The sequence below is a fragment of the Camarhynchus parvulus genome, chromosome 3 (assembly GCF_901933205.1).
Source record: "Camarhynchus parvulus chromosome 3, STF_HiC, whole genome shotgun sequence".
NCBI lineage: Eukaryota > Metazoa > Chordata > Aves > Passeriformes > Thraupidae > Camarhynchus > Camarhynchus parvulus.
In genome coordinates, this window is record NC_044573.1 from 92,866,836 (window position 1) to 92,889,780 (window position 22,945).

A 22,945-nucleotide genomic window follows, 5' to 3' on the forward strand; every position below is an offset into this window, starting at 1 on the left:
AGAGGCAGGTGCCCTTGTGACAGCAGCTAAGTTGGAACGAGATGATCTTTAAGGTGCCTTCCAACCCAAACCATTCTATCATCCTAAATCTTTAGATCCTAGATACTTGAGATTCCAAACAAAGGAATTCCTGAGAGTTCCTAGAATTAATGTCATAGGTTTGGTCCAATGTATAATAATGTCCCTGTCCAGGCTACCGCTGCATTTCTAACATATACATAAAAATACGGAAAACAGGATCGTTTTTCAAAATGTAAGTTAGGAAGGAGAAGCCTGATGTAAACAGGCACTGCCACAGCTTGTTTTAAACAGTTACATCTGGAAGACAATGGGGTAGAGGTTTGCTAACAGTTTGCAAACTATTGCTGTGAGACAACATTGGTATCTTCAGTTATAGTATACATAGTTGACATCAGTATATGTGCAAAAGTAAACTAAGTTCCTAAACTTAGAATACAGTTCTAAACAGACAGAGTTTTGTGTAAATAGTTGATAAATTTCCCTAAGGCGCACCACTGAGGAAATCTAACATATTTTAATCTCTGATGTTTAGGCCAGAATCTACAGAGACTCTGCAGGCAGGAAGCTCAGGCTGGCCAGAGCATGATGCTTTTCCTCTAAGTGGATCCTCACAGCTTTGGAGGAATAAATACTCAGCTGAGTTAAATTGGTCTGGCTCCCATTTCCCTTATCCAGTCAGCTTACAGTAAAAGAACCTGGTCCTGAAAATGGAACTTCAAGTATCATCTACAACTATTACCCTGGGCAAATGGGTATACAACACATACAATGTGGATTTGACTATTCTATTAAAATAAACCATCTATTTATACTGTACTTTCAGCCCTATTGCTGCAGATATACAAGAATCTTTTAGTTAAAAAATGCAATAGTTTTCTTTCCTGCCAGTGCTGAATTACTTACCTGATGATTGCTTGGGTAAAATTATACCCCAAAGAACTCTAGTGAGTTACATAATGACTAATAAGCATTAACAACTAAGAAAGAAGGGAAAACAAAAAGTAAAAAAGGCAGGCAAGTGAAGTCTGTCTCATTTACTAGAACTTGGATACTTTAAAATGCAGATAATCTTCTGTTCATATATATTCATGTATGAACCTAGCTTATCTATCTTTTTAAGCATCATGCATTGCAAATAGCACTGCTTACTCTCCCCCAGGTACATCAACTATGAATTTCACTGGGGAAAAAAGAAAAAACTAAGGGAAAAAACAAACAAACAAATGGGAAAATATACACTAGCAAAGAAACAGGCTGGCTGTTTGAATCTAGGTTGTGGCTAGCAATTACTCTCAAAACTGAATAAGGAATCCCTAAGGAATGGTGTACATTACCCAGTTTCCTTTTGTAACCACAGGGCTGCACAACTCTAAATGCAAATTTGTTAAAAACAAGCAAAATTAAGGCTGTCAGAAAACGACAAGAGGCCACAACTGAGAGAACAATCACCTTACGGATTACATCCTCCCTTAACCAGACTGGAGCCTAGAAAACAGACATCTTTCATCTCATCTTTCAGCAGGCATTATTGAGTAAAGCAGAATGGATTTACTTCAAAAATATGGTGGTGAGAGGTAAGTAAAATGGCTGTTGCCTCACTTTTACTGTTTCAAAGCTGTGGTTTGTAACATCAGCTTCCCTTTGATTTCCAGAAGTAGATGGGGTAAGTAAAAATACTGGGAGAAGTACTGTGAACTCAACTCACTGCACAGAGGTTCTTTAGGGGTACTGAGTATGTAGCACTGAAGAAAGACTGTTATAAAAAGTGTTGTACCAAAATAAAAAGAAAACCTTTTATCAGACTCCAGTACCTCTCACTATTCCCAATAATTAAGACTGCAAAGAGCAAGCATCTTTATACCTACTTCTGTTCATATGCTAAAATACAAGTGTCATGTTATCAACGTAAAGCTTTAACCAGTGGCCAAAAATCAATTCTATTTAAAAATCAGAGGGAAAGAATATTAATTACTAAATTAAGGAAACCGCTGCTGTTTGTTTGTAAGAGAAGTCTAGTATTTCAGTTTCCAGAGGTACTATATTAATAAAATTAAAAATCACACATCTTCTGCTTCACTCATTTGCTATGCAAGACATGAAAAAAAAAATCAACATCATAATTTCCTCATCTTGCTGTAAAGTTTGCTTGATTTTTCACTCTTTTTTACTGAATGTTTTGGAAGTCAGATTCTTTCAAGACAAGAATGTAGCGCAATCTTAAAAATCAATTCTGTTCGAAGTCTCTGGTTTTTAAAGAGTGTACTCAGTTTCTCAGCAGGAAAAATAGAAATGTCACAAGGGACTACTTAGATGTCTCCTCTGCTTTTGCGGCTATCCTGCAAATGTGCACCACAAGTACATGCATTTTTTATGCTAAGGAATCTAAAACCTTAATAGGAATTCTTAACTGTTATTCTACCCAAGCTGAAAAACAATACAAACAGATACATTTAATTAGGTGGTCATCTGATCCCTTACACTGCAGAATGCAGTCAGGCTACTCCTAAAGCACTTGTAAGCCTGAATCCTCTGAAGAAATACACAACATATACTTTCCATAAAGTGCATGTGTTGTCATGTAATTATTAAATACACTTATCGAGTCCCCACCCTACTAACTTCCACTGAATAAATCTGATTCAGAAAAGGCACTGGTAAAACTTGTTAAGATTGCGAAACATTGCAGCATTGCCCACCATCATGTTAATAAAAAACACTTACCAAGCACATGCAATAGTGTGCTTGTTTAAGCAAGTCAGGAAGATCTTAAATAACTCATTCTTAATTCTGTAGGTTTTTTTCTATTAACATCACGTTTTATTAAAAAAATAAGTTTCCTATATTTAACATGTATATCAGCTTGCTGTATGTGACTGGAGATCTTGAGACCTTTAACATTGAATGACAGTAAATCCAACACTTTCTTCACAGCTTTGAAAAAGGGTAAAAAGGGAGGGAAGGTGAAGGGGAAGACAGGAAAGAGAAAGGAAAAGGAAGAAGCACCAGGCCATTCCCAGTAAGAGAACCAAACAGTTCTACAGCATCAAAATATGAACTTGCATCACAAATATCAGAAAAAGGAAAACTACTGTATTGATGAAATGTGGATATATTCCATATAATTAAAACATACCATTGGGAAAGTCTAGACTAGGAAGGAATACATTCTATCTGCAATTGTCTCTTTATTTCAAAGAAATTATTTTCCTTCCCTCTCTTGTATAAACTACTATTCCAATATGCCAGTTGCACTAAAGCCAGATACACAAGACCCTGCATTTCCACAATCTGGAACTATTTCATCCCTATTTTTCCCCACCAGTGGCAAGAATACTGGATAAAAACTTGAAGGAGGAAACAACTCAGAGGTGTGCACATTACATATTTAATTTGTAGTCCAGGAAATTGCCCCCACATTCTTTGAACAAGGAAACTGCAGGAGTCACTTCTAACAGAACACATATATGTGGTACTTACATAATCTCCATAGGGCCCAGGGTTTATGCGAGAGAAACCATGGAATGAACAACTCCCCTAAATCCCACAGTTATCTGTACAAAAGATTAGCAGCCCACAGTTGTATTGCTCTATGTGCAACCACTCTGCCTTGGTGAGAGAACCCCCTGTAACAGAGGGTGCCACAGAGAGTTCTCTGTGCAGGAATGCCCTGGAAGTAACATCATTAGCAGCTGCATTTTCAGGGTTTAGTGAAAATGAAAACTCATGGAGGCCATGAAGCACTGGGTTAACTTGGATGTTGTGTACAAAAATAAAATCTCAAGGGGCCCAGAGTTCAGCTGATGAACTCTCAGCTGCTTCTCTTTGGGAGAAGGGAACGGTAAATGACACTTCCAGTAGAAAAATCAGGAGAGAAAATATTATCTGCAGGGAGAGATAGAAGATCCTTCTCTACTCCCACAAATTCCTTCCTGGGAAGTGACACTTTCTGGTTCCCTTCAAAGATACCTGTATAAATAGAAAAGCGCAGATATATATATATATATATATATCCTTGAACAAATCTTTTCTTACTTTCCTCACTTCAATGACAAAGCCTTTCTAGAACAGGGATAAAGGGCTATATTTGCAGTTTAAGCAACAATGACATTTCAGATTGTTGTAAAATCAAAATACACTGGAAATACCCAAGCAAGTCCCTACATTAGTCTGATGCTACGTAAAGCCAAGAACAAACAAGCAAGCAATGAACACTGGTATTTTGGTTTTTTGCATGGATATTAGAAAAAATAGTAATCATACACTTTTTTTCTTTTTAAATGTTCATTACTTAGATAAAGCACATATGAATGTAACATTCAGAATTGTAACATAGAAAATGTAACGTGGGCAATCTGCTATTCCAAGTACACTTACCAAAATACAATTTTATAATGAAGAAAGTCTCAAAATACACCTGTACAACAACTGGGATCCACAAAATATGATTTAATAGAGTCACTCAAGATAACTTCATTGAAACCACTTTTATAATACTGTTTGAAGAGTTTACCTCTGGTCAAAGAGCACTCTCCCCCTTTCCCTAGCCTGTCCCACTAAAGCAAGGGTGGAATTGTAATTGCAATGCGTATCTTCTAAACCCCCAAATCAGAAGCAGTCCTATGAACTATGACACTGCCTACACTTAAGATACTGGGAGGATGGGAATCACCCTTGGAGGCCATGGTACATTGAGACACCCATATTATTGTCTGTAGCGCAAGCAGAATAATCTTGTAAAGGGCAACTAAATAGGGTCAAAATATGAATTAATTATCTCACTACCAAATCATTCCCTAGGTGTTACTTAAGCACGTAACATTAAAACTTAACTGAAAAAGAAAAAGGTAACCACTTCATCCTATATTTTCTTTATTTCCTTTTTGTTTAGAAGTTGCTATTTAAGTTCTATTAACAGAAATACATAACAAAAGCTCCCTATCAAGAGGAAAAAAAGTAATTACAAATGCTGAAAAAGTTGGCCTCATTAACATATGTACAGACTCACTTAATACACATCTTTGTGGGAATTAAACCATTTTATGACACACATTTATACAGGCATTAAACATTCCCAAGTAACTTTGAGCAGAGAACACGCCAAATCTTTAGTTTGGGCAGACAGAAATGTAGGTTTCAGTTTTGATTGTGGAGCTAACATGCAACAGATACAACATTCAGTCTGAGCTGTTGTTAGTAAGTTGTTCTGTCTTTTCCTGCAACATTGAATTTGGGTCTTTCTGTCCCTTCTTGTCCTTGTTCTGCTGTTCCTGGAGAGTCAGGATTATTTTTCGTATTTCTTCTCTTTTGGTTTTCATTCTTGGGCGTGGAAACCAGTCTGTTAAGTTCATTGGTAGCTCAAAACTCAAAATGGGATTCTGAAAAAAAAGGCCATTTGGATATTACAGTAAAGAGTTATAACCTCAATGACTGAAGAAAACTATAGTGAGGAAAAGTACATTCTTCCTCACTTCATTCCATGAGCATAGGAAAAGATTTCTACAATTTTCATGTTTTGTACATGTATAATTATGGTAAAATCAATCACGCTTCAGTATGTTACAGACTAAAATCCATCCAGATCGCACTCTTGATTATAAGGATGCCTGAACAATCTACTGTGTTTGCTACAACTTTTAGACTAAGCATTTGTCTGCATAAATGTGTAAAACTCTCCTAATTAAAAAAAAAAAAGAGAGAGAAAACGACTGCAAAGATATAGGACATTTTTAAAGCATCAAAATATAGAGCTAATCAGGAATCCAAAACATTTGTCTTCTTATAAACAGCCTTTAGAATCATGACCAACTAGGCAAGACAGATTTAGATTTCATCCTAGAAAGCAAAGCTCCTGCCTACCACCAATGCTTATTATACTTACATTCTATTTTCTTGCTAGGTAACATTCATCCAAATAATTACAATAATTATTATTATTATTATGAAGCATTCTCTACTCCTCTTCAGTGATACTGTACAACAATTCCACCCTAACCAAATGACAATCTGGGCAACAGTGCTGTCTCTCAAAGAAACTCCTCCCTTTCTGTGCTCCAGTTTACATCATCAGGGCTCTTTAAGAGTGAATTACATTCACCACTGAGGTAAGATCAGCAAGGCTGTTTGTGAAAAAAACTAGCGACATTCTTCACAGGAATGCGTCAGTGCTTAACGTTGCACTAGCAACATTTTTGTGAGTCTGTTCAGTGCGGGGAAGACAAGCGGTGCCAGGGTGAGAGGCCAGCTGCGCCGCCCCGCAGGCTCGCGGGGAGCCCGCGCTGCCCCTCCCGCAGCGGCCCCTGGCGGCCCCTGATGCTCACAAACATCAGGTTAAGCACCTGCTTCCACACTCTCCTTCAAGTTTGTGGAGCTGGTGCAAAATGAGACTGTGGGCAATTTTCCAAATACAAAGAAGCTGAAATTGTTTGCTGAATAACTTCAATACAGTCTAGTACTGTGCAGCCAGCTCAGGTTTTCCCTCCCCACTGGAGTTACTTTTGAGAATATCCTGTGATTTGCTCTGTGTCACATGTATGTGTCGTGCCTATTCTCTGGCAGAGCTGCTGCACATTGCTGGACTAGGCAGGACAAAGGATTCAGCCTGGCATAATCCAGCAATCAATTCACAAAAAAAGAATTGGCTAATAAAACGTGGAGGAAGTTCTAATAAACCATTCCAAAAAGGAATGGGTTAATAAAACTCAGTTGCTCCCAGTGAAACAAACCAGGAGGCACTTGGTTATGGTTCTAAGCTCTCAGGAACTCGTCAGGAAAGCAAAGCTTTTGCCTTCCATTTGCATGAATGCATTCTGCTAAAGCCTTATTGCTCTTGAGTAATGTATGAATGGAGGGAGGGAGGGCTGAGGAACAGATAAGCTGCCAGCTTTTCCAGGGAAGGGTTAGCTACAGGACAGTTTAGAACAATGCTCTAAAGCACCAGGGATTCTGAAGAGTTACTGTCCCATGCAGGCAGCATCTCACTTGACCATAATTTATCCTCCCAATCTAGACCAAAAGGTGCTAATGCCTCCTCTTGTGAAAGGAGCTGTAACTTGAAGACCAAGTCAGCTTGCAAGTAAGTAAGCATTCAAACAATTTCTTCAATGGAAACAAGATTTGGCATTCAGCTGTAATAATTTCACTTACATGTTTTCTTACAAGTTAAAAACACTCCCAAAAGAATCATAAATCTCCTACCTGTGTCACATGTCTGAATTTATTCAGTCACAGTTCTCAGGGGAAAATTATTAAGCTTTTTGTAGTGCATTTTTAGTTTAGATTTTGAACTCAAGTTCTTACTGGATGATTTTAAAGGGTACACAGCAGAAGAACACAAAGGAAGACTTTAAATGTGTTTTCTTTAGATTCTCTCAGAAAATTTCATGGCTTACAATTATTTTATGTACATGCAACTAAAAAGGTTAATTAGTCTATTTTCAAAAAAGTTACTCCGTGTGTTTATGCATAAATTAGTTTATAATGCATAATCTCATTGATAGGTATTAAGCTCCACCAGGAGGCTTTTATAGTTGTAATCATTTTCACAGCTTATATTTGATTGTTGCAGGAATCAAAAATAGCTTCAAGAACATACATACCTCAAAAAAGCTCTCCACATACTGGAGGATGTACACTCCACAATCACTGAAGTTGTTCTGCTGTGGCACTTTTGGGTTGGAACCTTTCATGACATCTTTGGAAAAGCTTCTTTTGCTGCCTTTCCTGACTTCCCATTCCACCTCTAAATATCTACAATAGAAGATCATGCAAATTAAAGTATTTTTTTATTCCATGAAGAGTTTCTCAAGAAAAAAAAAACCCAAAAACAAAACCCCAAACAAAACCACAAAAAAACCCACCAAAAAACAAACAAACAAACAAAAAAAACCCCCAAAAACAAAACCCAAAACAAAACACCAAAAAACCCCCAAATCAAACCAAACTAAAAAAGCCCCAAGCACAAGATAGGAAACTTACTCCCTTAGTGTTTTCACAACATTTGACCGGGAAGGGCCTCTGAGTGAGTCCATAAGCAAAATGCAGGGCCTAACAGAGAACATGAGTTTTAAGTACATAGTATTTTACAGCAGCTTGAAAAACACAATGTTACACAGAAATAATTTGTGGGGTGGCCTCAACAAAACTAGATGAATACTGCAAAGTTCTGCCAGAACTGCTGTAACCTCCCAATAGGGATAACTAAATGGCAAGTCATCTTTATATTTAACCATACACTAAGTACACTTAGGAATGTACTTAAGAAATACAGTACTGTCAGACAATTTGTTACAGTTGCTTAAAACACCTTCAGGTGTCTAATGCTCTTTTAGGTGTACAAGGTAAGAGAAAGTAAGGCACAGAGCCCACAAATGTCCTGCTGGAGTAGCAGCTTGAGGATAGATGGGACACTCCACAGCACACTAGAAGAAAAGCATTAGGAAAGCATGTTCAAGAAGCGATCCCAGTCTGGATCTGAAATCTAGCTGGTAGTTATACACAAAACACCCACCAACTCTATTTGGAAGACTTGTAAAAAGTCTATTTAGAAGACTTTAGAAAAGGTATCTATAACCAAGTATTTTCTAGAGAACCAAGCCTCCTCAAGTCCTCTCCTGCACACTACAGATGCTGGTATCCTATCACTCGATCTAAAGCACACTACCTTTTCAGGAGCCACAAGCACAGCAGTCTTATCAGCCACCTTATATGCAATTTGAATTTATACATTAAAGCTAACTTGTATCAGAGTTCAGAATTTCAGCATTATATGTAGTATGTATTTTGAGGGATAAATAAATGCAATTACTTATCACAAATCTCTGTTTTTTCTTATCTAACAATAACATATGTACATTCAATGCATAATTCAAAGAAACTTCAAACTAGCAAATTCAGACAAAATATCTGCATGCATATATGCACAGGTGTGTTTGCATTTATAAACTAATTTACATGTATGCAATTTTTTAGGCAAAAGCAGATAATCACTTAATATTTGCTTATACTTGTTTTAATTTCTGATAAAAGTATGTATATAGGTACTGATCTTTAAAAAGCATTAAATGCTCTTTAAAATTCTCTTCTAAAAAAGTAGTACTTTGCAGGGGGAAGAAGTGACAACCTTTTCAAGGTAATTTTCTATTTTATATAGAAGTAATTTTAAAATATGCTAATAGTAGAGTATTTAAGTGCCCTTAATGACTTTTGATACTTAAGCATCAATGATATTATGAAATTTCACATTGGATTAAAATACAGTCTGCTGGAAAGTATTATGTACAGATCATCTGTCATCAAAATGGGACAAATTTAGCCAAGCTATAATCAGAAATTCATAAATATTCTTAAAACACAACACAGACGGACTTTTTCTTGAAAAGGTATTAAGTTATATGTTCCATAACATATATAAATCTGTAATTCTATTCTGCCTCCTAAGAATGTACTGAGTGCACTGTGAAAGCCTTCACCTTTCTATAAACCTGTAGTCACAAGACAGGAAATACAAAAATAGATAAATTATGAAAAAAATACAAATAAAACTGTCAAGACAGCAATACTAGTAGCAAAATTTCTGGATTTCGAATCATGCATCTGTCACACCATAATGCAAAGAACTGCAGTAAATATTTACTAAGAAATTACTCCTGGGTATCAAATATTAAAAAAGAAAAGTTTTCAAATCCAGAACAGATAAAAAAAATTTTAAGTGTGGAACTCTTTTGTTAGAGGAAAAAAAACAGAGAGAGACAATAAAGAGGAACAGCTATCTTATTTAGATAAGAAAAGAGGGCAGTTAAAAATTACTCCAATGTTCCTTTACTAATTTGAGTAGTGATACAGGTTTTTTTTCACTAATAATTTAATTATTTACTTTAAAATCATTAATCTGCTTTTCGATATAGGATACATTTGAACATGCTTCTGCACCTTGTTTTTGTAGGAAACCAAGTGCAAAATACCAAAGAACAGCCTTATTGTAAGAAACAATCTTCATTTGCCTGATGCAGCAGCACACAGGCTTAACAGAAACCAAAAAAGCTATTATTTCACTAGTAGTTTCATTCAATAAATCTTCTGCTCACTGAAGATTCTAATATAAAGTTCTTTCTCAAAACCTAACAGCATGCTGATTAAGGTTCATGTATGACTATTTCTCAAAATTATTATCTTTTATATTTAATAAACTTCTATGAAATCTCCATTTTAACTGTTTTAATACTTACTGTTTGCAGATAGTTGGCTTCAGGTACCATTGTCCCATTTCTGAATTACAGTTATCATCTACAAGGCCACCATCATCACTACTGTCTTCCTACAGAAGCAAAGTTATTACAGGATTTTAAAAGCTAATACTGTTTTTTTCAAACAGATGCAAAGGACTTTATCGTTACATTTAACATTTTCATTCAACACCAATAACTGAGTTTAATAAAGAAATGATAGCTTTAATCTGAAATTATTCACTGTTTGTTAAACTGACCAACTTTTAGTGATGTGGTTTCTGAAATTCGTGCTAGAATGACATGGATTGAATGCTGCTATTTATTTAAGTACTGTGAAACTATAAAATGCAACCAATACTTTCAAAACACCTCTGACTTAGGTGCATCTCCATTATTTGGTTTTAATCCAAATTATCAGTACTTTTCCTTGCCAGTCAATACTAGAAACTTGCCTGGCAGTTTCATACATGTTTTCTTCTAGGTGAAATGAGACAAGATCTGCAACAAGCTGAGAAATAAATCTCTATTTTTGTTCCAAAATAAAACAACTTGATTCTTAGGGCAAGGAAAATTAAACCATGATACACAGGACTATAGATTGCAAAAACAGTCACATCACAAGCCTGGAAATATCCTCTGGCCTTTTGATTTCAATAATGATTGCTATGAACGATACAGAAGTCTTATGAACAAAAGCACTAAGTTGTTGCATCTAAAAGAATTCCAGTGATCCATAGTTTCTCACTCTTCCATTGAGTTCAACATTACTTCATAGATCACTGCATTATGGGGAAACAAGGTCCTTTCCAAAAATGGGAATCCCTGTACCAGCATGATTTATTAACATTTTTGTGTGCATTGTGTACATTTCATTAACACACAGGATCTTGGCACTGAAATCCTCAAGCTATGCCATGAATATGCTATCATATTAGAAACAGTGATAGCTTCTGCCGGAATTAAGTTCTAAGCTACACAGCAACTAACGAGCTTGGAATTTGTTCCTTTCTTCAAGGAATGCAGCTGGCCATGTGCTTGCTTCCCTGCCTTCATGCCATGTATTTCAGACTGGAAATACTGTACTACTTATTCTCCATCTTCTGGAAACTCTATCTGCTACAAAACAGACAGGCAGTTCCATCAGGCAAAGCTCAGAATGTTTGCACAGCTGGCATGACAGGAGACGTGGGCTAAGTCCAGCTGAAAACATATTTAGGTTTCAACATCAACTGGAGCTTTTATATGTATATATGTATACACATATACATAGCTACTTGGAAGTCATTACAGAGAGCTGCAGATTGAAAAGTAATAGTTTGTTCTGGACTCAGAGGTCCAGAAAAGGTCCCACCTGGGCCATGAGCAGGCAGGCCAGTTAGGAAGAGCAAACGTGTAATTTCTGGCCTGCTTGCATTGAACTTACAATTACAGAAGTAGCAGGGCTATGGAATAATGCCTTCATACCCAGCACTGAGTGAGTCAGGGACATTTTAATATTCAGTCTTCCCACAGCTTTAAAATCTAAATATTTTCCAATATGAACAAGAACAGTACTTGATTATAAATTCATGCTGTATAAATCTGATTAGGAGAAGCACCGATGAAACAAAACAACAAAGCAACACATACTTATAAATGTGTCTGGTTATATTCAGGAAATGCAACTGAAAGAAGAGTAACTTGTTCTTGGGTTTAGCAGATGAACATGGAGTGGAGGAGACAAAAGACAGAAGTGTACTGACTTTCAGTGTTCCCACTAAAATCACTGTGTAATATTGTCATTACACAAAACATTCACAAAATTACATGCAGGATCAGTACAGCAGTTTTCTACTAAACAAATAAATGAACAAATGTATAATCCTCTCTGTCAGCTGACCTGCAGATTTTTGTAGGTAATCAGTGCTTTGGACTTGACACTTGTAAAGACAAGTAGCTTTAGATAACGCACATTCACAATCTGTACATCGGTTTTAAGCTGTCCATTCAAAGTACAACACAACAGTTCACATTTCCTAAATAAAACTGCTAAATTCTTTACCTGGTTATCTTGGTCTTCAGAAAAATCTATAAGCTCATCTTCATTTAGTTTACTGCCATCAGCTGAGTCTTCACCATAGTTCAGTCTGATTTTGTGCAATCCATCTGTATCAATCACAGACAGCAGGATATTTAAATATCAAATACTATGTCAGCACTGAAGACCAAACTAATTTTAAGTACCTCAGATTTCCTCAGGATTGCTGACAGTAACTGTGATACAGCCAACATATAATGACTTACCTCATGCATTTGAACAAAAGTGATAGGTTTCTTCTAATTAGCCCAACAGAAACTGTTTCTTATTGTGTGAAACACCTAAATAAATCTGAAACACCTGGACTAAAACCCACTATGAAATTTCCCCACAGTTCCATGGAGCCTTTATAAGAGTCTAAATTGATACTGCCACCAAAATGGGCACTCTGATATGCTCTCTAAAATGACCACTCCTATCCCTAGCTGGTTCCTTTCATAACACCAAATACATCCATATACACAGTGAGTGGATCACACTGAAAAAGGCAGTCACTAGCATATTATTTTTCAACTGAAATAATTTCTTCCATCAGTTCACTGTGGAGACTTGTGTTGGCAGAAGGAGAAAGGCAGCTTGGGAACACACTAGTGGGGAGAGCAGAACAAAGGATCAGCTCTCCTGGGAGCAGCAGCTTAGAAATATTTCAGTTTATTGCCTAAAAGATTAACTCTAAATTCACTCCCAATGACCTCTATATATTTAGTCACATATCTAGTGGGAAACAACATCAGAAGAAAAAGAAATAATCAATGTTCTAGCTACACCTGTACAAGAAGCAAATACAGACAGCTATAAGCTCACTAGTCTTACTACTACCATAAAAGAACAGATTTTGATGGAAAAATAGTAAACTGTGGAAATAAATGAAAAATAAGTAATTCATGCCAGCAAAACTTGAAATCTTCCTAGAAATGGGCTATTGTAATACGTCTAAATAATGACAAAAATAATTTTGGTTATGGTGTCATTGGAGGACATATTACCTGTTAAAGGAAACTAGGGTTTCTGTAACAGTAAATAGAGCAGTGAAGTAGCTACTGGAAAAAAAAAAGGAGAACATATACATTTGAGAATATTTCAAAAGAGATGTTAAGGTAACACTTCGGAAAGAGGTCACCAGTGAAGTTCCACAGGGAAAAACTTGGGAATTAGTCTTACTCAGTACCTTTGAAAAGACCTTAGCATAAGAAGTAGATCATATACTAATGTGACTTATTGCTGATGGATTTAAAAAAAATAAGTATTGAGGCAAAACACATCTTGTTCAAAAACTGAGAAAAAATTATTAGGTAAGTAATAAAAATAGATATATTTTGGATGACTTTAAAGTTATTTGGGTATGAACTTCTTCTATACATTCACAAGTTCAACACCAGGATTTAGTTTAAGATCAAGGCATCTGAGTTTAGGCTCCCATGTATAGTCAGCACCTAGGGTCTCCATGTCAGGAAACCAGCCTGAGAGCACAGAGCTACTTAACTGAACAGCTACTCTGTATCTGCTGTAGGATGAGAAGAGAAAGTCTCTTGGGTTCACTGACTACCACTATCAGAGGCATGTGCAGTCTTTTGAGATATTCTTGGATATCCAGGACTTACAGGGATGGATTTGGCACAGTCAAGATCCACACCCTTCTGGAGCAACAGATGAAGGCTGCTCAGATAACCCAAGTAAGAATGCCTATCTTCCATCTGGTTGAAATGGAAGTTTAAATACAGTGCATCTAAATTTAGCTGCCTAAACACATCCTTAGGGTCAATCTCACCCTTAAATCAGGACTGTGCCCCCTGAGAACATCTGCTTTAATGAAAGGGTGCATCATCTTCAACACCTGAGCAAGAGAATCTGAGCATTCAAGTTAGAAAGAGAATGACCATCAGCTGCCAATACAATGCAGCCAGAAAAAAACCTACAAGAAAGGTAATCCTAGCAAAAACCTGTCATAATGCACATTCCAACTAATTACAGACAAGCAACCTACTGTTGAGACCCCATCATATAGCAGCAATATCATAAATGGTAACAATCACACATAAAGTGAAAAATCTACGCAAACAAGAACACATCTACATGCATCACCAGCACCTGTCCAAGACCTTCTAGGAACAGTGACAATGTTATCACAAATTAATACATTTAGAATAGCAAAGAATACTATTTATATCCACAAAGATACTGAAGTTGTAATAGTCTGCAGTATACAGATTAAACCATACAATTGGTAATATTTTCAGAACTTGTACTACATAAGGTACACAATTGCTTACTGTATAAATTGGCAGTAGGAATACTACTGGTGACTAAAGTAAAAGCTTTTGCATAGTCATTTTCCTACTCTATGCCTTAAGGAGATCCAAATGTTGCAGTGAACAGAGAAAACATACTTCCTTCACCTGCCTTTAAAAGTATGCCAGCTCCTTTGTTCACTTGGGTACAAACACTGTTGCAGACTGGTGAGCTCAGTCTCCACAGCAGCAATGAATTGAGAAAGCCTCTCTACATGTAACACCGTGGAGGAAATTCTTTTTTGGTTTTAGAATTTTTTTCTTCTTACTCTTTTTACATACCTTCTTATCAGGACATTAAAGAAATTAACAGTGTTGAAGCAAAACATGAAATGATAAAAGACGCCGATATTAAGGCTGTTCACATAATCTTAGGTCAGCTTTCCCCTGCACACACATTATAAGGATCCAAGGTCAACTACTATTCTTTCCCTAACAACTGCAATCTTGAGGGATGCAAAGTGGCATCTACAAAATTATTTTGTTTGAAAAAAGGTCACAGAACTGAAAAATTAATCTGATTTAGGAAAACAGTGTTTTATCTCCAGCCCTTTGCCAGGAGAGTTATGTCAACAGGCACAAAAACTTTTAAAATGCAATACCTATGAAGCACTTATATTGCAAGCACTTGAAGTTAAGCCATATAGTAAACTTTTGAAGTATGAAGTTTACACCATTGCAGAAGTAGTAACAGATCTGAAATCTCCAAATATTTCATTAAAATGTGCGTATTTTTACAATTACATACCCACAGATTGGCTAGCAGCTGTGAATTCACCCTGTATACCGTTTTCATCCAGAGTTCTATGGTCTAGTTTATGGCATGCTGATTCCACAGTGTTAGGTTCTTCCACATCACTGCCTATTTGATTCAGTTTTTTGAAAGCACTTTTCCCCCGACAAGGACTTCTTCTACAACATGAAGATTCACTGTCCTCTATTTCAGTGTTTGGGTCAATTAAAGCTGTACTGTACTTTTTGGTAAATGTCTTTGCTGTAGACTTGGAAGGCGAGTTTTGTGCATCTAATTCATTTGGCAAAGGAGATGGTGTGCTGCTCTCTCCATCTGAAGAGGAACATTTCATCGGCATTGCAGCATTTTCATGGAAATGGGGATTTGGTTCGTATTTGGGTTTTTCTAAACCAGGGAAACAGATAACAGCCAAAAACCAGTGGGCGCTGCAAAGGAAAAAATACATTAAAAACTTGAAATTGCATTATGCCCTCATAATTATTCAAAGACAAACTATACCAGCTGTTCACTTTTCTGACCAGGTTTTACTCAAGCCTTCACAGGCTTCTGTAAAAGTACAATTTCTCCATGCACATAATCACCAACAAATTAATTAATATGATACAGTTAGCTGAAAACAGGTGCTGTCTTAAAATTTTTATTTCAATTTGCTCACACTTCATAATTTTTTTTTTATTTCTCTGAATTGAAGCTTATTTCTTTTTTAACATTTTTGTCATTAATGCATTAATTAAAGACTGTAGAGTTCATGTTTTATGGCTGTTTCAAGTTCTCTAGTAGCTCAGCACTAGCAACACAAGTAGCCAGACCTAATGGTATGGCTGAATTGCCCATACTCTTCCACCTATGTGATCTTCCAACTGTATTTAACACTTCACATTTTTAATGAAATCTTGTCAACAGCGATGTAAAGAAGAAGGAGTGCTTCTAATGCCATCACAATGGCTCTGCTGTCTTCCCCATCCTTCACAGAACTTACATTCTAACTTTTCCAAATCAAAAACAGTTATACCCAACACAAAGTGTAAGTTTGGCAACAGTTTCCTCCTATTTCCTTGCTTCTTTAGGCTTCACTGACTTGCCACTCAATCAGAACTAGAGCAGCAGCAACTTTAGGGACTGAGGCATTACAAGTGGATTTTGATTGTCCAATTAAGAAATTTTCTGAGGGATCTTTGATTGTCTACAGCAAATAACAGAAGCTAGCTATGTATTATACAGGTGAAGCCACATTTCAATGCGTTTTAGGAGACAAAAGAAAAAGCAGCAGCTAAAAAATGCATGTCTAACTAGCATGCTAAAAAAATAATTAGACAGTTATGAAGCCCAAACTGCATCAAAATTTAATGGCAGTTAAAGTAATGGCTACTGAAAGCAGCATGTGCGGTATGGTTTGTCTTGAATGATTCACCACATCTAATAAATGAACATATTAAGTACTGCCCAACCCTGGAAAGTGTGCGTATTTTATTAAGAGAGACTTTATGTACCAATTATGTCAGCAGACTAGCATATTAACCTGGATGTAAAAAGAGAACAGCTTGTTACTTTTAAGAGAACAACCCGTTTTCACTGGAGACCTGAACAAGGACTCCCAAGTACAAGTACAGCCAAAGGACACGGATGTAGTCATGGTTAAATCAAAACACACTGTTCTGAAAATGATTCTGCCCTGAAGCCAACCTGCCCACCTCCACTTACTGCAGTTTGACAGCTGGTTAGATGATGAGTCTACATTCCCTAATCTAGTGGTTATGAGATAGTCTAGAAAAACTTGTTGGAACTAGACACCAAAACCCAGCAACTTCCCATCAAACCACCAGTTTCTCATCTCCCCGGCTACTTGGTTATTTTTCTGCTCTGCAGTATTCTTACTGTACCTACCAGGAAACCACTGTTGCAAATGAATGTCCTACCATCAGCACTTGACAAGCTTCAGCTTATGGTGAAGGGACAGTTCTGAGAAGTGTGAACAGGATTATATCCATGTGACAGATGCACACCAGGAGTACACTTCTCATGCTCTAATCACACAGGATGAGTCCATGAGACCAAGCTACTCTAACCCGAAATCAACTCACACATGGTGTGAATGTTATGCCTTCAGTATGAACTGTTATGTTCTACTTGCTGAGAAAGACATTGCTTTAGTTCCTTGTCAGTAAATGAACAAGACACTGAAAACTACTGTTTTAAGCTACTAGAAACATAAATAATTCTTATAAAACCACAGAACCATTTGTTTTCCTTTTCAGATGACTTCTAATTCATACTCATTTCTCCTCTGCATAACCCATGTGCATATGTGAATGACACACATGAGGATGGTGGGAAGTGAACTGTATATATATAACAAGTGCAAAGGCAGCTTAAAATTTAAATGACACACAAAACAAAAGTTTTGGTACTTGAAATTTCATGGGAGAGGGATGGCAAGGATGCACTGGACAGGGACCTGCAGTGGACTTTACATCTGAGTCATTAAAATCCCCTAGATGTGGATATCTTGCCAGAGATCATGGTACATCAAAACCTAAAGTTAGTGCTGATGAACACCTTTGTTGGGGAAATACAACTTTATAAAAAGGACAGATCTACATATGACCAGTTATCTCGTAACTGCCTCTATACTGATAGCCTCAGAATTCAGCTGGAGAGGAGGCAGGAAAACGAGAAGATTTAGAAATTTGCCTCCCACTGCACAGTGGCACAATACCAAGATAAATCACATTTTATTAATAAAAAACCCTTTTTAAATTTTTGAAATATCAGCTAGGTATGCCTATGAGACATTAGTTAGAAAATTCCTGTCTGTCTTTATTTTGTTTTTATTGAATACATTTAAAATACAGTACTTTAACTTTCATAAATATTTTGGCTTAAGAACTGCTTAGATTATTTCTGCAAAATACAGAAATGTGTTTGTGACAACTTGCTCTGATCTTAAGGAAAGCAAGCATCATCACAGTTCTCAGCAACCATTAGAATGCTAATGGTCTGCTTCCTGACCCTTAACAAATAGCAGGACAAAGGGATATAAAGAAAAAGAATAAAGTTCTCAAGGCAGTAGTGATTTTCAATTAAGTTTTCTTTCAATATCCATTTATTGTAACTGAAGATCCCATCTATACCAGAGGTCTCATTAGAAAGGACTAAAAAAGATAAATCCAAAAGTTACCAATGTCAGAAGCTTAGAAGAAAGAATGCAAGAGATTGAGGGAAAACCTAGAAAACTACTCACAGAAGTTAATTTTTGCTATCTTAATATTGTCTGATAATTCTTATACTACAACATTTAAAGGTCTTACATAACTACTTAATTTATCACCTGGAAAAATATGTTTATTCTCTTAATTTTTAACTTCAATTATTATTGTAATGTAACTTTCAATTTCAGAATCATGAAGCTTAAGCATTTACCAAATGTGATAAAAAGGTATGTTCACTTACGCTTCATTAAGGGGAACAAAAATGAAATCTTTCTCAAAAATATCAACATGCCGTGTCCATGTTTTTACTCGCCCATGTCGCTTCTGCTGTATTCTGAAAGAAGAAATCAGCATACAATTTGTAGGGTGGCTTATTTTATTTGAGAGAGCATTTTCCAGATATTTTCACCTTAACAGGTTGTTAAGATTTTCAAGGGATATTCTATGTCTGCTACAGATCTGGCTGCTTCCTAGAGTTCTGTTTATTTCTCTCTCTATAGCATCTGTTTTTAAGAATCTACATTGCATTAGCTCTATGTTAAACTGACTTATCAACAGACTTACGAAAGGTTTGAAGTTTCATGAATATTTCTTCTTTCTCTTTGATTAAGGCGTTTATAGAAGAATGAACTGAACACATGTATTCTATCAGCATCTTCTTTTTTCAGCTTTTCAAGTACCAAATACCTAATTAGTTAAAAAAAAAGAAAATAATGGAGGTTTGAACACAAAGTAATCAGCAACAGAATAAAAAGGACTGCTAACAGGTGCTCCCCACCAAATTGTAGCAGTTTCTCACAGAACAGCTATTTGGAGCTGACTATCCACAGGAATTAATGCAAAACATATGTAAATATTTCAAGGTATTAATATTTCGAGGTGTTATTGCTCTGCTCAATCAACAAGCTGTTCTGCTTTTCTCATATTAATTTTTGTTTCATGGCAGGAAAACAAATTTTCAAGGAGTTTTTACATAAAAACCTATTTAAGAGACCTGTATTTTGTATTTGAGCCACCAGATCTCCAAACAGTCCCAAGAGTGACACATTCGATTTTTACTTCTAAAATATGTTAATAGACTGAAAAATACACATACATACTTTATGTGTAGCATAAAACCAGCAGTAACAATTTAATATACTTCTAACATCTACAGCCTCAGTGACAGCACAAAATTAACTTATGTATTACGTTAATCAAAACAAATTCCAGGAAACACAGCTACTCTGGAAAGAACAACTGAACTTTAAAAATGCCTTTTCTTTTTTTTTTTCCAGTTAAATTTGCTCTTGAGATGTTAAAAAGTTCAAAGATCCTTTATCCAGGTAAGAACAATGTCACCGTCAAGCAGGACAAGAGAAGAACCAAACTTCCTTGCAAGATCAAAAACAACCTTTAAAATTACAGCTATACATAGTTGTTGACCTATGAATTTTTAAGTTTTCTTTTCAACTTTTTAAGTTAACTTTTCAAGTTTCAAAGTAAAAGATGACTAAAAACTGATGTGAAATAAAACTTACTTTAAATAAAAATCAATAATAACATCATTTAAAAATTCTCCTTCATTTAGACAATGGAGGTCTTCGTTGGTCACAGAAATACCACCTTTAGCTGGAGAAGGTGGATAAACTATCAACCTGAGAAGAAAAATACATTCAATAAGAAGTATGAAATGCCAAAAACCCCTCAGAGAATTATTAAAGGCAAAAATAAATATCTTACTTTTCTATAGGACCAATAAATACTGTATGTGGTTCGCCAATTTCTTCATCATCATCAAAAAATGGTAACTGTTTATTTCGTTGCTGCATTTTGGACTCAGAAGCAACCTTAAGAGAATAGAGTCAATATTAAATTGCATAGTGAGCTCAATTTTATTGAAATGGTAATAAAACTTTGTGAAGTCCAGCAGTGTAATATCTGTTTTGAGAACTTCAAGTCTGTGGGTTTTTTTTCTTTCCTACCTCATCTATTACACTTAGGTCTTTGCTCATTTCTTGCAGAATCACAAAACTTTCTAATTCTTTAAAAAGTAGTTTGTTTAATGAAAGCAATAATTAAGTGTAACTACAACAGTACAGCTTAATTTCTTGTTTGGAATCCCATAATTTTACCAGTTGGAAAAAGTTATGTTGTCTGATTATAGTAAAGATTTCTCATCCCTTAATAATTTTAAATAACAACATTACGTGGACCGTTATATAACTTTACAACCAAACTAAACACACTAAAAAGTACTGTAAATGTACAGACTATTTCCCATAGTTTCATAATCCACCATGGACCAGTCTGGGAATTTTCCTATAAAAGCCATCAAAAGTTGGTGGATTTTTTTTTGACTGACTAACACACTATCCTTAGTGCATTTGTAACCCATACAATGACTTAGTTCTAAAACAAAAACATAGTTACATTTTTTATTTTGCTTTCTCTGTGAGATGGGCTTCCTTTGGAATTATCCTCCAAGCACTTAGTAAATGCAACAAGCCTGGCATTGGCTTCCTCAAAGGAAATTTTCACAAAGAAGTCAGAAATGTTATTTCTAATACCAATGTCCATAATTATTTTTTCAAATACTGAATTTGCATGAGGATCAAGACCAGTTTCAAAAATTAAAATTATGTACTGCTCTTCCTGACCTACAAAAAAAGCAGAGAGAAAATTATTCATTTAGGAATAAAATAAATTAAAGCATGTTGCAATTATAAACAGATTTCATGGAATTTTAGGCCTACACGAGTACACACTGCTGATAATGTACGTAAGAAGTAATACAGATGTGAGCAGGTAAGAGAGGACTAACTGCCAAACCTTTCTTATCAGCATTTGCAAAGAGTGCATTCAAATTCTACCTTAATCAAGAAATGTTAAATATTACATCTGATAAATTTGTTAATGACACTAATGCAAAGCTAAAACATATTTTGAAATAACATCTTTTTTAACAGAGAGTAAGACTATAACCAACAGTTTCTCTTTTTCTTACTGCAGTTCCTTCCCTATTATTTCACTACAATTTCAAAAATTGTTTATTCAGCATAATTTCCTCTCCGGTCCTAGAAGACTGTGCTATAAAACATCACTGTTTTTGAAGAAGTTGAAAAGATTTACTCAGATCAATCAGCTGTTATATAAATATCATCCACTTTTATGATCTGAAAAATCAAAAAGCAGTAAATCGCACTAAAAGGAATTATTCTACACAGTCTGAAAAAGTAATAGAATTCAGGTTGCAAATCCCAGTCTCACGTTGCTGCCCAACACAGAGCTGCCAGGACCTGTTTTTCTGTAAGAGGCGTTTCAGACACAAGCATAACCATTTCCCTTTGGTCATTCTTAACCCAGAAGGCTAACTCTTGTGAAAAATAATTCTTCAGCAGCACAATTCCCACTGCAATGCACACAGAATTTAAATATTTAACTGGCTTTTAGGTGTTCTGTTTTGAGAGCTAGGCATCTACATACAATTGCTTACAGAGCTCTGGATACAGGCTTAAATTAATTTCATTGCTTACAAAGCAGAGAGCAACTGTGTTATCACAAAGTGCTCCTGCATATCAAATGCAATAAAGCAGCTGGATGTAAAACTCTTGTGCCACAGCCTCAGGGAGAAGACCTAGGTAGGGACACTGCTGAGAGCCATTCTCATACAGACATCTTTTTTCTTTTTTGTGAATACCTGTATCCACCTGGGGTCCAATTCCTGCTCCCAGAATTGTGTCCAGGTCTCCTACCCGCTCTCCAATTACTTCTGTAATTATAAGACTCCTTACAGCTCAAACTTCTTACAGGACACGGATGAGACTATTACACAGTATTATGGAATTACACAGTATTGCTGAAAGCATTCTTCCTCTGTTTGAATGCATACATGTATGTACAAAACTGTGTGTAAGTATAAATAACCACAAAATCTAACCTGAAGAAAAGCCTATTGAAGAGAAAGAGGACTAAATGTTACATTTAATAGGTGTGCATACTAAGATGCTAGGACCTTGAAAATTATGTAGAAATTAAATTTAATTTCAATACATATTAAGATAATCCACATATTCTCCAAGCAAGTATTCGTCTATCTCACATCATCATGACAAGTATGCCAGGAGAAAAAAACCCAAGCCAACCTATGTAACAGTTTCTACTAAAACTAAAGCCTGTCAGCAGAACAGCACAGATGCCAGAAGTATTACAAAAGCTGCCATATTAATGTAAAGGCTCCTATACAAAAACTAACCAAACCAACTTGCTTTCATGCAGTACAAATATTAGTGAAAAGATCTGTACTAAATTGACTGAGTGTTGTACCTAGCATGTTTCTGAACAAAGAGGACGCCCAGGTGTTCTGAACTGTACTCTTTCTCAGCCTGGGAAGG

General features: G+C 36.0%; 1 protein-coding gene across 4 annotated transcripts in view; it reads right to left on the minus strand.

Annotated features, from left to right (window-relative positions):
• Window positions 1–4,873: 4,873 nt before the first annotated feature.
• Window positions 4,874–22,945, minus strand: part of SENP6 (SUMO specific peptidase 6) — a 71,403-nt gene continuing 53,331 nt past the window's right edge. For all 4 annotated transcript variants that reach the window (XM_030946406.1, XM_030946405.1, XM_030946408.1 and 1 more), the window contains 11 exons: window positions 20,985–21,211; window positions 20,295–20,401; window positions 20,093–20,209; window positions 19,137–19,259; window positions 18,814–18,906; window positions 15,358–15,788; window positions 12,286–12,389; window positions 10,245–10,333; window positions 7,996–8,064; window positions 7,617–7,767; window positions 4,874–5,396 (listed from right to left, as the gene is read on the minus strand). In XM_030946406.1, the coding sequence (XP_030802266.1) occupies window positions 5,196–5,396; window positions 7,617–7,767; window positions 7,996–8,064; window positions 10,245–10,333; window positions 12,286–12,389; window positions 15,358–15,788; window positions 18,814–18,906; window positions 19,137–19,259; window positions 20,093–20,209; window positions 20,295–20,401; window positions 20,985–21,211 (1,712 nt within the window). In that variant the 3' untranslated portion in view covers window positions 4,874–5,195. The remainder of the gene's footprint in view (window positions 5,397–7,616; window positions 7,768–7,995; window positions 8,065–10,244; window positions 10,334–12,285; window positions 12,390–15,357; window positions 15,789–18,813; window positions 18,907–19,136; window positions 19,260–20,092; window positions 20,210–20,294; window positions 20,402–20,984; window positions 21,212–22,945) is intronic.